Here is a 15,766-nt window from a genome sequence, read left to right as displayed (position 1 = left end):
GCAAGAGACCCTCCAATACTAGTAGGTAGTCTGGCCCAGTCTCTTATGGGGTCACTGCTTTTTCCTCTGGGTCCTGGTGAGCAGAAGACTTTGTGTGTGCCCTCCAAGAGTGGGGTTTCTATTTCCCCCATTCCTGTGGAAGTCCTGCAATCAAATCCCGCTGGCCTTCAAAGCTGGTCTTTCTGTGGACTCCTTTTCCTATTGCTGGACCCCCAGGCTGGGAAGCCCAACGCAGGGCTCAGAACCTTCACTCAGTGGGAGAACTTCTGTGGTATAATTGCTTTCCAGTCTGTGGGTTGCCCACCCAGCGGGTATGGGATTTGATTCTATTGTGATTGCACCCCTCCTACCATCTCACTGTGGCCTCTACTTTGTCTTTGGATGTAGGGTATCCTTTTTGTAGGTTCCAGTGTTTTTCCATCGATGGTTGCTCAGCAGTTAGTTGTGATTCCAGTGCTCTTGCAAGAAGGGGTGAATGCATGTTCCTCTACTCTGCTATCTTTGAGATCCCAAATTAGATTTAAAGGGAGAGGTAGAGACCTGAAGTCAACGTGACTCTTAACCTATGAACAAGAATAGCCCAACGTGGTTGTGAATCTCTGATCTCTTTGTTAGATGCCACTCAAAAGATCAACATGCAGACATAGTAGTGACATGACAAAGGCCTTTCTTTAATTAAAATTTTTTGTCAATGATTGCACTGAAGGCATGCTTATCAGTTTTTAAAATCATATGAATCTGGGCAGAATAGTAAATATCCTCAGGATTTAACCATCTACCACTCTCCTGGAATGACTTCAGGATCCATGATGAAGACACTCCAGCCTTGCAATTCCTTGACCGTCCCCACTGCAATGATTTTTCCCCCCTCTGGGCCACTTCACTAAGGCCACGTACTGAGGCCACATCCTGCATCTTATTCCACAGAACTGCCCTACCCCTGAAATCGTGAACTCTGAAACTCCGCTGGGTGCTCAGAGCCCCAATTTCCACACTCCTTCATTCCCATGAAACTTACTTTCAGCCGCATCGAGTTCTCTTCTCCTTACTCTTCTTCGTCTTCTCAGTTTATCAGCTTTCATTTAGTTTCTTCTCCCAGGTGCAGATTCCACGATCAATCCCTTCAAATACACTCTCATCACCATCCTCACTTCCTTTGCCTTGGCGATCTCTGCCTCTCCTCTGACCAGTTCTGGTCCTACATTAGCCTGTTTCTGGTTTCCTCCACTCAGGGCCCAGGCCTGCTTAGCACTTCTAGAGGAAACACAGAACCTTGCGGATTGATTCAATTACAAAATTACGATTTCCAGCCCCAGCTGAGTCCTTGGTGCTGCCAGGAAATCTTTAGCTCTTTCCAGCTTCCCACAGGGTCCCTTTCCTGAAGCCTCCATCACTCTCCCTGTCCCTTTCACTCTCAACAGGTAGACCTGCCTACTTTATAATGGATAGAGGGGCAACTGGATTTGAGCTCCTTCAGCTGCCGTCTTCCCCACCTCCCCGTCTCCCCACAGAGGTACCTATTCCTGCCTCTCATCATCATCAGAGGAAGCGGCCCTCTTCCCTCCTCATTCATGCTCCTCCCCTTGTATCTGTTTCTCCTTCACTAACCCCTCATCTCAGCCTGCAAATGTCCTCTCATCCTAAAAAACCCTCATTCCTTCCCACCTTCCTCTCCAGCAAATACCCTCTTTCCTCCTCTCACCATTTCTGTTTTCCTCCTTCCTGAGGTCTTCTCAGTTCACTGCCATCTGACTTTTCACCCCACCGTGCATGCTATCAGTTCTCAAAAAGGTCACCAAAGCCTCTTAAATGTAAATGAAATGGGTTTTGCAGTCCTCAGCCTGACTTTTCTATAGCATTTGACCTTTTTGACCGTCTTAACATTCTCTGGTCCTGGATTCCCACATAACACTTTCTCTTGATTCTTCTTCTGTCTCTCTGATTGCATGTTCTAAAATAATTTTTTTTGCTGCTCACTTCACTGCCCCTTTGATGTTGACATACCCCAGCCTCTGACTTGAGCATTCCCTCCTTTTCTCTCATTGTATGCTTTCTTTGCTGTAGTAGAAATAATACATTCTTTAGAGTAAGATGGGGTGGGTTCAGATTTCATTTTCACCACTTATCAGCACTATGATCTTGAGCAAGGTTTTCCACGTGAAAAATGGGGCTAATAAAATCGATTTTAATGACTGGATATGATGATTAAAGGAGATAATGCATGCAAAGAGCTTCATTCAGTGGCTGACAGGGATGGGGACTCAGTGCGTTTTCATTCTCTTCTTTCCCTCAGTGCCCTCTCTCCACTCCCTTTCCTGCCAAATAACTTCTTATGGTTCACCTTACTTCTGTGGGTGTTGTAGATCCCAGGATGTAGAGTCAGCACTGGGTTGAGATCCTTGTTCTGCCACTTACCTGTCCTGTGACCCTGGGCTTGTTGTTGCTCTGAACCGTGGTTTCCACATCTGTAATATGGTAATAGTAGTTCCACATCTCTCAGCAATGTGAAGGGGGGGGATAAATATTTATAAATTTGACCCTTGAACAACACGGAGGTTAGGGGCACCAGCCCTCAGCATAGTGGGAGAACTGCATATAACTTATAGTCAGCCCTTTATACCCATGGTTGCTTCACATCTGTGGTTCTGCATCAACCAACTGCAGATCATGTAGTACCATAGTATTTACTACTAAAAAAATCTGTGTATAAGTGGACCCATGCAGTTCAAAGTCATGTTGTTGAAGGGTCAACTCTATACACACACTGTATATATATATATATATATATATATATATATATATATGAAAAGATGTGGTGAAGTGCCTAGCACAGTACCTGGCATGTAGTAAGTGTTCAGTAGATGGTGTTATTATCCCATTTGCACCTATGGCTATGTCCGTCACACAGAGATACTCTCAGGTATCTCTCTCCCACCCCACACCCATCTCTTGTGCTCTAGACTGGTATTTTCCCAACTGGCTGTGGAACATCTCTACCCTGATGTTTTGCAAATGGCTCAGACTCTTGTTCAAAACTGAACTGTTTGCTTTTCCCCAATACTTGCTCTTCATGTATTCTCTGTCTCAGTTAAAGCATCACCATTCAGGTGTGACTTTTTGGACTCTCTCTTTTTGTCACTGCCTACCTCCTGTCAGTTATCTCTGACTTATTTCTGCTATTTGTCCTTTCTAACTGTACTGCTTCAGTTTAGTCTCTTATCTTTTCTCACTTGTATTATTGCCTGAATGCTCCTCTTTCTGTCCCATATTCTACTCTGTGTCGAGTGACCTTCTTAAGATACGAGTCTCACAGTTTCACTTTCCTGTTCCAAAACGTCATGCTTTCCTGTTGAAGTTCTTTAAGCCTTAAATTTAAGTGCTGGTAGGTCTTGTGCTGACCTGTTTCTCCATCATCATCACCTGCCACTGACGGCTCTGTCTACACACTAATTTGTTTACTGGCTATTCCTCCAAGATACCATATGCCTTCAGGCTCTTCCTTTTTTTTTTTTTTTTAATTACCTCTCACTAGGATACCCTTCTACTCTTCTTCAGTTGGCAAACATCCTTAAAGGACCAGCCAAATGTCTTCTTTCCTCTTGATCTTTCCCTGATAACCTCATCCTTCCATCCTGTTGCTCCTGTGCATAGATAATGTTTTTTAACACTTCTCCATTGTTGCAGTAATCATTTTGTATTATAGTTATTTACATGCGTGTAATTGCTGGGCTTGGACAATGCCTGGCAGATAGTAGGGACTCAAAAAATGTTGGTTGATTTGAATAAATGAATGCATAGAATGACAAGGTCTAGAAGGATCTTGTGAGATGGAATCTAACAAGTTAAAATTTATTAAAGGTAAATATGGATCAAGAAAGCCAGTTATGGGCTTCCCTGGTGGCACAGTGGTTGAAAGTCTGCCTGCCGATGCAGAGGACACAGGTTCGTGCCCCGGTCCGGGAAGATCCCACATGTCGCGGAGCGGCTGGGCCCATGATCCATGGCCACTGAGCCTGCGCATCTGGAGCCTGTGCTCCGCAATGGGAGAGGCCACAGCAGTGAGAGGCCCGCGTACCGCAAAAAAAAAAACAAACCAGTTATTACAAGAATGAAGATGGAAGAGATTGGTTTAACAGCAGAATGTGTTAAAAATTAGGGGTTTTGCTTGACAGCTCAGTACAAGTCAGCAATTTGAGGTGGTAACAAATAAAAACAGGAAAGAAAGAAAAGAATGTGAAATATCTTAAATGAGGAAGCTGAGTGTCTGAGTTTATACACAGAGTATTGTGTTTGGCTCTACGTATCATGATTTTATTGGGATTTAGGCTAGAATAACAATAATTATTGAAACTATTTTGTTTTTAATGTTTTTTGATAAAAAATTACCAAAATAGAGTGAGAAACCACTAGCTAACATTATCAAGGAAAAAGGGAGAAAGCAATGACAATGAAGGAATTCCCTGGTGGTCCAGTGGTTAGGACTCTGCACTTCCAATTGCAGGGGACATGGGTTCGATCCCTGGTCAGGGAACTCAGATCCCACAAGCTGCATGGTGTGGCCCTGCATGGGGTGGCCAAAAAAAAAAAAAAAAAGAAAAGAAAAATAGAAAAGAAGAAAAGAAAAATAGAAAAGAAGAAAAGAAAGAAATGACAATGATAAAGAAGCCATTGAAACAGATAAAAAAGTATAGAAGATTTTGTGGGCCTCTATGCAAATACATTTGAAAACTTCAAGGAAATGGATAATTCCCTGAGGAAATACAGATTACCAAAATTGATAGAGGTAGAAAGTTTAAACAGACCAATTTCTGTTGAAGAAAACAAGAAACTTATTGTGAAACTGCTTCTTAAAAAAAGCAGTAGGCCCAGATTATTTCACAGGGAAATTCTACCAAACCTTCAAATATCAGATAGTTTCAGTGCTCTATAGATTATTTTAAAGGATTGAAAATGAAGGGAAGTTTCCCACTTCCTTTTATGAAGCAAGTATAACATTGATATCTATACATGATAAAGTTGTTACAAAAAAGAAGACAATTATTCATATTATTTATGAATATCCAAAAAAAAGTACAAAATATATAGTACTAATATAATACTAATAAATATTTTCTTAACAAACAGAATCCAACACTACATTAAACATATAATTCACTATAATTAAGTAGGATTAATTCCAAGAATGCAAGATAAGTTCATTATTTGGAAATCCATTACTGTCATATACCATATTAATAGATCTCAAGAAAAATAATCATAATCATAGTCATAATCATAATCTTCTCCATAAATGCTAATAAAATGTTTGTCAAAATTCAACACCCATTCCCCATAAAAATACTCAAGATAGTAGGACTTGAGGGATACTTTCTTAACACGATTTTGTACATATATATATATATACACACATACATACATATTTATATATGTATTTTATATATACATATATTTATATATGTTAGTCTATGTGTGTGTATATATCTACATATATATACACGTATATATCTACACACAGATATAAATTAATATATTTTCATTTTAGTCCTAAAACCAGTAATATTAATTGGGAAACATTACAAGTTTTTTTCTAAAGCAGAAACAAGAAAGGATGGCTACTATCTTCACTTCTATTTAACCAGATGTAGCCAATACAATTCAACTAAAGAAATTAATTAGAGGCACACGGATTAGTAAAGTAAACCTGGAAAGCAGCAGAGAATTAATGACAATATAAACAAAAGGTGAGGTAAACAGGATGTAAAATTAACATACTGAAATCACTAGCTTTCATATACACAAATAATAACCAGTTAGGGGGCATAATGGTACGAAAAAACCTCATTTAAAATAGCAACAAAGAAGAGTAAATGCTCAGAAATGAGTTTAACAAGAAATGTGCAAACTTTCAAACACTCCTAAAAGACACAATTAAATAGAAAGATCCTCTGTTCTTGAATAGGATGGATGATTCAACATCACAAACATGTCAGTTCTCCCTAAGTTAATTTTTAAATTTAATACAATCTTAATAAAAATTCCAGTTTTCAAAGGAAGTTAGACAAATGAATACTAAAGTTCATGTGGAAAAATAAATATGCAAGAATAGTCAAGAAAACACTAAGAAAGAAAATTCTCAGAGAGGGGTGGGGACTAACCCTATCAGATGTTAAAATATACTATAAAGACTCTATAATTAAAACATTGTGATATTGATGCATGAATGGACAAATAGACAAGTGATACAGAATAAAAAGCCCAGAAATGGACCCAAGAACTTACAGAAATTGAGTTTATAAACTCAATAAAATTGAGGGAGAAGGCAGTTTAAACATCCTCTCATATCAAAAATGATAAAATTATAAAGATATCATCTCAAATCACTGCATAAAGAGGACCTTAAAAAAAAACCCTTTATTTCCTGCAGTTAAAAAAAAATTGTGGTAAAAAACACATAAAATTTGCCAACTCAACCATATTTAAATGTACAGGTTAGTGTTGTGAAACAGATCTTCAGAACTTTTTCATCTTGAGAAACTGAAACTCTATACCCATTAAACAATAGCTCTCCATTTCCCCCTCCCCTGAGCCCCTGGTAACCACCATTCTACTTTCTGTTTCTGTGAATTTGACTACTTTAGATATCTCATGTAAGTGCTATCATATAGTATTTGTCTTTTGTGACTGGCTTATTTCATTTAGATGGTGTCCTTAAGGTTTATCCATGTTACAGCATGTGACAGAATTTCTTTCCTTTTTAAGGCTGTATAATATTCCATTGTATGTTAAATTTTGTTTATCCCGTTTTTTAGCTGATGGATGCTTGGGTTGTTTCCACCTTTTGGTTACTGTAAATAATGCTGCTGTAAGATGGGTGTACAAATATCTCTTTGAATCCCTGCTTTCAAGACCGTAGCCTTTTAAGACAAGCCTTTAAGAGAAGACCAAGCCTTTTAGCTTGTTATTCATGCTGAAGGCATTAAGCATTCAATCTGTCAAGCATATGAGAGAAAAGACTAAATAATATTAAATGCTTTTAAAAGCAAAGCACAAACTTTTCCTTACAGCGTTTTGATGTTCCATCATTTAGATACATCATTTCTATAGTGTAATTATATGGACAAAAATGATTATCCAGTAAGGATAGTCATCTTACTTGCTTACTTTAGCATAGTTTTGATAAATTTGAAAAAATTTTAAATAAATAGAAAATGTAATATGTATAAGATATGAAGATAACTATCTCTAAAAGTTTTGGAATCCATTTTAATTTGAGAAGTGTCAAGCATTCCATATGATGATATCTTGGCTATAGGTTAAAGACAGAATTATCTTAGGCGTCACCAGCTTAGGGTTTTTCTTTAGCCCTCTGATGTGTGAGCTTTTTGAGAAGGGGTAAGGGTCAAGAGAATGTAAGTTGCTCTTTCATTGTTGTACTCCAGGATGTACTCAAAAGCTATCAACCCTTAATTTCAAGTTCTTTGACTGAGCAGGTTCTGCTGGGAACCCATCCCATTTCCTTATTTCTGTATTTGAAATCTCTCATTTTGACCCCATGTTTATCTTCCTAATATTTATTTTTCTATTTTTGCTCCTGTTTAAAGGTACAATCACTGGTTTGATGGAATGGCTTTACTTCACCAGTTCAAGGTGGAGAAGGGCACAGTGACATACAGGAGCAAGTTTCTACAGAGTGATACATATAAGGCCAACAGTGTTCATGATCGAATTGTGATCTCAGAATTTGGCACATTGGCTCTCCCTGATCCATGCAAGAATGTTTTTGAACGTTTCATGTCAAAATTTGAACCGCCTGGTAAGCAGCCTTTAATATGCTCAGAATTTGCAGGGGATAGTGATGATTCTTTAAATTATTATGATATATGTCAAGCTATATAAATATGAATATTGAAATATACATATTTTTGATATAAGAGGATGTTTAAACTGCTTTCTACCTTGAGAAAGTTGTGGTGTTTTAATAACTCTGGGGTTTGATTTCAGCAATTACTGACAACACCAATGTCAACTATGTGCAGTACAAGGGTGATTACTACATTAGTACGGAAACCAACTTCATGAATAAAGTGGACATTGAAACCCTGGAAAAAACAGAAAAGGTAAATATAGGTTAAAAATGAATATAGTAAACCCTAAAATTTCTCTCCATTCAAAATACTTTGTAGAGTAGCTAATATCCAAAGAAAAAATTGGATCCTTAAACAAAATCAAAGTTACCCACTGATTCACATCATTGTGTACCCTCTGTCCTGGTTAGAATGGCCTGTGGGGTTGGGGTTTTCCTTAAAGATAGTTCTAGACTTCTTCCTTAGTCCTAATGTCTGAAGGCTAGGACGAAGGAGAAATAGAGTAGTACAGACTTATTTTTTTTAATCTTTTTTTTAACATCTTTATTGGAGTATAATTGTTTTACAATGTTTTAGTTTCTGCTGTATAACACAGTGAATCAGCTATATGCATACGTATATCCCCATATCCCCTCCCTCTTGCATCTCCCTCCCACCCTCCCTATCCCACCCCTCTAGGTGGTTGCAGAGCACCAAGCTGATCTCCCTGTGCTGTGCAGCTGCTTTCCACTAGCTAGCTATTTTACATTTGGTAGTGTATATATGTCCATGCCACTCTCTCACTTCATCCCAGCTTATCCTTCCCCCTCCCCATGTCCTCAAGTCCATTCTCTACATCTGTGTCTTTATTCCTGTCCTGCCTCTAGGTTCATCAGAACCATTTTTTTTTTAGATTCCTTATATATGTGTTAGCATACGGTATTTGTTTTTCTCTTTCTGACTTACTTCACTCTATATGACAGACTCTGTGTCCATCTACCTCGCCAGAAATAACTCAGTTTCATTTCTTTTTTTTTTTTTTTTTTTTTTTTTTTTCAGGCCTCTCACTGTTGTGGCCTCTCCCGTTGCGGAGCACAGACTCCAGACGTGCAGGCTCAGTGGCCATGGCTCACGGGCCTAGATGCTCCGCGGCATGTGGGATCTTCCCGGACAGGGGCACGAACCCATGTCTCCTGCATCGGCAGGCGGACTCTTAACCATTGCGCCACCAGGGAAGCCCCAGTTTCATTTCTTTTTATGGCTGAGTAATATTCCACTGTGTATATGTGCCACATCTTCTTTATCCATTCATCTCTTGATCCATTAGGTTCATATGACCCAGCAATCCCACTACTGGACATATACCCTGAGAAAACCATAATTCAAAAAGAGTTGTGTGCCACAATGTTCATTGCAGCACTATTTACAATAGCCAGACTTATTTTTGCCAATTCATTTTCTACCTAGCTACAGGTAGAACTGGACTGGAGATTATCTAGACCCATACTGCCTTCACGTTACACATTAATTAAAGATAAAATAAAACTTTGGGCCAGAATTTTAATTTTAATTCTTATTCTTTTGATCTTTCCTGTGATCTTGTGCAAAATAAAAAATTCGTACTGGATAATCATTTTTGTCCATTTTTTGTTTTTGTTGGTGGTAGAGTTTTTGTTTGGTTTTGTTGTTCTTTGGTCTTACTTTCTTTTTCTTTAGTAGGAAAAATAATTTTGATTTCTCAGAGGTGAGACATTAGGGCTTAAACTGTAGTTTTTATATCTTATTTTAAAAATATTTGACACAGCCCTACTGTCTATGCGTCTAAATAGAGATCTTCTCATGTAATATTTAAGTCTCTGTATGGTCTTAAATTTGCAGGTAGACTGGAACAAATTTATTGCTGTGAATGGAGCAACTGCACATCCTCATTATGACAAAGATGGAACAGCATACAACATGGGGAACTCCTATGGGCAACATGGTAAAGTTGGGATGGGGGTCTTTTGAAAAATAATTGAGAGTTAACTATCTTCCCACAGTTCCATTATGGCCAAGATGTTAACATATATGAAACTTCATTTGAAAGGTTCTGAAAGAAATCTCTGAAGTAGCATTACTGAACTTAAAATATATAATTTATAATTAAGTTCTGTGGTCTTTTTGCACATATGCTTGGAAGCTGATTTTCTATTTGATCTTTTCAGCGTGACTCACATTTTTATGTTCCGTAATGCTTTTTGGCTTCCAAGCATTGTAGGGATGAGTAGTGTATTTCTCAAACTTGAAATTTTAGGAAGTACCATATTGTAAGTATAAGAAATTTAGAATGCTACAGCAAAGAGATATAGAGAAGGTATACTGTATGTTACATAGGAAGGAATTCATTATTACCATGGGAGTAAAACACTACAAAGTAAGTTAAGGTTAAAATTTGGTTGCATTCACAACCACTTATATCACATCTCTTTCCTGGTCATCCATATACTTCCCCAGCTGCCTGTTATTCTGTTCCAGAAGGTTCTAATGGCTAATAACGATAACCAGCATTTATTGAGTGCCTAGTATGTGCTGGTGTTAACCGTATTTTCCATATATTTTCTCATTTAATCTTTATGAAAGTCTCTGAGAAAGGTACTATTATTTTTATTTTTTAAAAATTGAAATATAGTTGATTTACAATGTTGTGTTAGTTTCTGGTATACAGCAAAGTGGATCAGTTACATATATATGTATATATATATTCTTTTCCATTATGGTTTATTACAAGATATATATCGAACATAGTTCCCTGTGTCATACAGTACAACCTTGTTGTTTATTTTATATATAGTAGTTTGTATCTGCTAATCTCAAACTCCTAATTTATTCCCCACCCCTTTCCCCTTGGGCAACTGTAAGTTTGTTCATTTGTATCATGTTTTAGATTCCACATATAAGTGATATTGTATGATATTTGTCTTTCTCTGTCTTACTTCACTTAGTATGATAATTTGTATGTCTATCCATGGCATTAAGAAAGGCTATTACCCCCATTTTATAGACAAGGGCAGTGAACCTTGAGAAGATTTAAGATGCTTGCTTAGGCAAGCTTCGAGTGTCTAGTCTGAGTAACACACAAAAACTTGCTACTAGTCACTCCATTAGATCATCTTAATTATTCATCACTGACTACAGAGGATTCTCTCAGGGCATGCACATTCATTATCCTGTACCCAAGTACACATCTCTCTCTGTTTGAAAAGGAATGTGTAAGTATAAGCATTAGAAGTTTCTGACTATCTTAGCTGTCATTCTGTCATCTATAACCTACGAATCTTTTTTTTTTTTTTTTCATTAGAAGTTTCTGACTATCTTAGCTGTCATTCTGTCATCTATAACCTACGAATCTTTTTTTTTTTTTTTTTGCGGTACGCGGGTTTCTCACTGTTGTGGCCTCTTCTGTTGCGGAGCACAGGCTCCGGATGCACAGGCTCAGTGGCCGTGGCTCACGGGCCCAGCCGCTCCGCGGCATGTGGGATCTTCCCAGACCGGGGCACGAACCCGTATCCCTTGCATCGGCAGGTGGACTCTCAACCACTGCGCCACCAGGGAAGCCCTACTACGAATCTTTTGTATGGGTTAACTTTTGAATAGGTTAATATATACCTTTGGTAAGTAATTGACTTTGTGGGTTGTTCATCTCTACCTCTCCATATTTACACGTATGAGGGTATATGAAAATGAATACTGCAGGTTTGCTTTTTACCAGCTCAAGAAGAGTTAGGGTACCCTGGAAACTTCATCACTCAGCCCTCTCTCTTCTTTGTTACCTGACCTCGGGTTGGGATGTATTCTTCAAAGCTGCTATAGGAGACAGCAAACATCTTTTTAGGTAAAATCTTTCAGCAAATGCATAAACTGACTCAGCAGTATTTTGTCCATGCATCTTTTTTGATCATAAAAAAAATTCATTTCTTAATAAATTAACTCTAATACCCAAGTAGATAACTTTGTAACTAGTTCATAATATGAGAAATACTGTTTAACCATTGTTAATTATTTTTCTAAAATACATAGTCATTAGATCAGTGATTCTCAGCCTTTAGAGAACCTAAAAACCATCTGGAATGCTTCCTAGCAATGTAGATCACTGGGCTTCATCTTCAGAGATTCTGGTTCACTAGACTTGAAAAAGGATTAAGAATCTGCATTGTAACTACACTTTCACTCCTTATCTTGGTACATTTTAACAAGATCTCCAGGTGATTTTGGTGCAAGTGGCCCATGAATCTTTGAGGAACCTTGCCACCAATCATCAGAGGCTGTGCTTGTTATTTTGCCTCAATTTGATGTTTATACAAAGTCCTGAAGAGTGTCCCAGAGTTAGGCTCACAGTATTGGGCAGGTCATTCCTCTAGGCATTCAGTTCTCTGCTGGGTGTTTCCTGGGTGTCTGTCTGCTTTGCTCATGCCTTCAAGACTTGAAGTTAAGACAGTTCATTAACTAGCAGTGTTCAAATTTAGTGAATTGAGTAATTGTCACTTAATCCAATTGCTGAGACAGAAAATTTTTCTCTTGATCTTCTAATCTCAACTAAAACTGGATTTACTTCTTCTTTCTTACTTGATTATTTGGTTCAGTGAGGAATTTTTAAACTGGAACGCAAATGTACATGTAGCTGCAGGGAGCTCTACTAGATAGTATGCATTTGGGGGAAATTTAGTGATTTTCTTTGTAAATAAAGTGCTTGCTAATAATTTCTACCTTTCCAGGTATTTTTAAAAAGGCTTTTAAAATTAAAAAAATCCTCTAAACATTAATCCAGTTAGTTTTAAGTACTAATTTAAAATACATAAACAGTTAGATAGTAGTATGATACTCTTGGAACTCTAGAGTTTGTCTTTCATTTCTTTTATAACTCATCACTGTATAAAGCATGGTGTTTTATTTATAATTGGTTCTCAAAACATATAATGTCCTAACCTAGACCTCCCCATCAGTTGCTTACTCAGTGTTTTTACTAAGATGTCTGATAGATGTTACAAAATTAATTTTTTTAAAACCAAACTCTTGATCTTTCCCCCTAAACTTTCTCTGCTTAAAATGTTCCCTATGTCAGGTGATGGTAACTCTGTCCTTCCACTTGCTTAAGATGATAATTTTGGAATCATTTTTTATACCTCTCTCACATCCACATCTAATGGGTCAAAAAGTAATTTCAATAATGCCTTCAAAATATATCAAAAATCCGACTACCTCATATCACCTCCATTGCCACCACTCTGGTTTAGGCCACCATTCTTTCTCATTTGAATTATTGTAGTAGCTTCTTAACTAGTCTCCTTACTTCTCCCCTTGCCCCACTTCAGTTTATTCTTAGCATATCAGCCAGTTATCCTTTTAACCCACCCCACCACATCTAGAATTTTCACTTTGCTTACTATGGATAGGGCCACACTGGCCTCATTGCTCTTATTTGAACACTCCAAACTTATTCTTGGCTGAGAATCTTTGCATCTGATCTTCTCTCCACCTGAAATGCGTTTCTCCCAGATATCCTCAAGGCTCTCTTCCTCACTTCTTTCAGGTCTTTACTCAAATGTCACCTTCTTAGTGAAACCTTCCCAGACCACCATAATTAAAATTACAAACAGTAGCCCCCATCCTTATACACTCACTTCTACTCCCCATTCCCTGGTTTATTTCTCAATATAGTTCTTCTCATCATCTGATGCATTATATTTTTACTTATTGTATGATTTTTTTTTAGAATTTGAACTTTATAAATGAAGAGCCTTTTGTCTATTTTGTACACTGCTGTATACAAGTGTCTAGGATATGGTACTTAGGACTCTTACAAGAGTGCCTAGAACATAGTTGACACTCAGTAAGTAGCTGCTGATAATGAGTAGGGAACTGTATGTTTATCTTGTTCCAAAGGAAGCTTAGTGATTGTGAAGTTCTATAAGTTACCTAAGTTCTTCAGGACTTACATTGGCACTTCTAACACTAGGAAGGTAATTCAATATGACCTCAATATTTGTTCATTCATTGAGTGATTTAACAAACATATATTGTTAGTTAACCTGTTAGTAGTTATTTATAGTGTACCTACTAAATGCCAAGTCATTGTTTGGTACTGAAGATGCAAAGATGTATCAGACACAATTCCTGCTCCAGAAGAGCTCAGTCTACTAGGAAACAGATAAATAAGCAGAAAATTATAGTACAATGAGATAAGTACTATGACAGTATAGGATATAATTAAAGCATAAAGGAGGGACACCAAATGCCTTTGGGTGGGGAAGAGTCAGGAAAGGCTACTTGAGGAGTGGGTAACTGAGTTCATTCTTGAGGAAGCAGTAACAGTCAGATGAATGATTGCATGAATGAATGTTGATGAGACAGGATGAGATGGGACCCAAAGTGACCCCAGGGATCTAGAACACTGAAAGGAAGGAGTTGGACATGGGTACAAATGGAGATTATAGTCTTTGGAGCTGGGGAGTGGGAAGAAAGACAAATAGACTTTGCGGATATTCCTGGCTGCTACCTTATCATTTCCTATGAAGATAGGATTGAGTTCATCTTCAGAGAGCTAGAGGGGAACCGTCTGTGGACATTAAAATACAATAGCTGAAGGCAAGAATATACAGTGGAGAAAAGACAGCCTCTTCAATAAGTGGTGCTGGGAAAACTGGACAGGTACATGTAAAAGTATGAAATTAGAACACTTCCTAACACCATACACAAAAATAAACTCAAAACGGATTAAAGACCTAAATGTAAGGCCAGACACTATCAAACTCTTAGAGGAAAACATAGGCAGAACACTCTATGACATACAGCACAGCAAGATCCTTTTTGACCCACCTCCTAGAGAAATGGAAATAAAAACAAAAATAAACAAATGGGACCTAATGAAACTTAAAAGCTTTTGCACAGCAAAGGAAACCATAAACAAGACCAAAAGACAACCCTCAGAATGGGAGAAAATATTTGCAAATGAAGCAACTGACAAAGGATTAATCTCCAAAATTTACAAGCAGCTCATGCAGCTCAATAACAAAAAAACAAACAACCCAATCCAAAAATGGGCAGAAGACCTAAATAGACATTTCTCCAAAGAAGATATACAGACTGCCAACAAACACATGAAAGAATGCTCAACATCATTAATCATTAGAGAAATGCAAATCAAAACTACAATGAGATATCATCTCACACCAGTCAGAATGGCCATCATCAAAAAATCTAGAAACAATAAATGCTGGAGAGGGTGTGGAGAAAAGGGAACACTCTTGCACTGCTGGTGGGAATGTGAATTGGTTCAGCCACTATGGAGAACAGTATGGAGGTTCCTTAAAAAACTACAAATAGAACTACCATATGACCCAGCAATCCCACTACTAGGTATATACCCTGAGGAAACCAGAATTCAGAAAGAGTCATGTACCAAAATGTTCATTGCAGCTCTATTTACAATAGCCCGGAGATGGAAACAACCTAAGTGCCCGCCGTCGGATGAATGGATAAAGAAGATGTGGCACATATATACAATGGAATATTACTCAGCCATAAAAAGAAACGAAATTGAGCTATTTGTAATGAGGTGGATAGATCTAGAGTCTGTCATACAGAGTGAAGTAAGTCAGAAAGAGAAGGACAAATACCGTATGCTAACACATATATATGGAATTTAAGAAAAAAGAATGTCATGAAGAACCTAGGGGTAAGACAGGAGTAAAGACACAGACCTACTAGAGAATGGACTTGAGGATATGGGGAGGGGGAAGGGTAAGCTGTGACAAAGTGAGAGAGTGGCATGGACATATACACTACCAAACGTAAAATAGATAGCTAGTGGGAAGCAGCCGCATAGCACAGGGATATCAGCTCGGTGCTTTGTGACCACCTAGAGGGGTGGGATAGGGAGGGTGGGA

The 15,766-nt window shown here is 37.9% G+C and overlaps 1 protein-coding gene across 1 annotated transcript in view; it reads left to right on the top strand.

Annotated features, from left to right (window-relative positions):
• Nucleotides 1-15,766, top strand: part of BCO2 (beta-carotene oxygenase 2) — a 46,601-nt gene that overhangs the window by 14,338 nt on the left and 16,497 nt on the right. Inside the window, 3 exon segments of the mRNA XM_007464634.1 lie at nucleotides 7,602-7,813; nucleotides 8,002-8,117; nucleotides 9,723-9,825. Coding sequence (XP_007464696.1) covers nucleotides 7,602-7,813; nucleotides 8,002-8,117; nucleotides 9,723-9,825 — 431 coding nt within the window.

The sequence above is a fragment of the Lipotes vexillifer genome, unplaced genomic scaffold, assembly GCF_000442215.2.
Source record: "Lipotes vexillifer unplaced genomic scaffold, Lipotes_vexillifer_v1.1 scaffold785, whole genome shotgun sequence".
NCBI lineage: Eukaryota > Metazoa > Chordata > Mammalia > Artiodactyla > Lipotidae > Lipotes > Lipotes vexillifer.
This window is presented reverse-complemented; position numbering and strand designations above follow the sequence as displayed.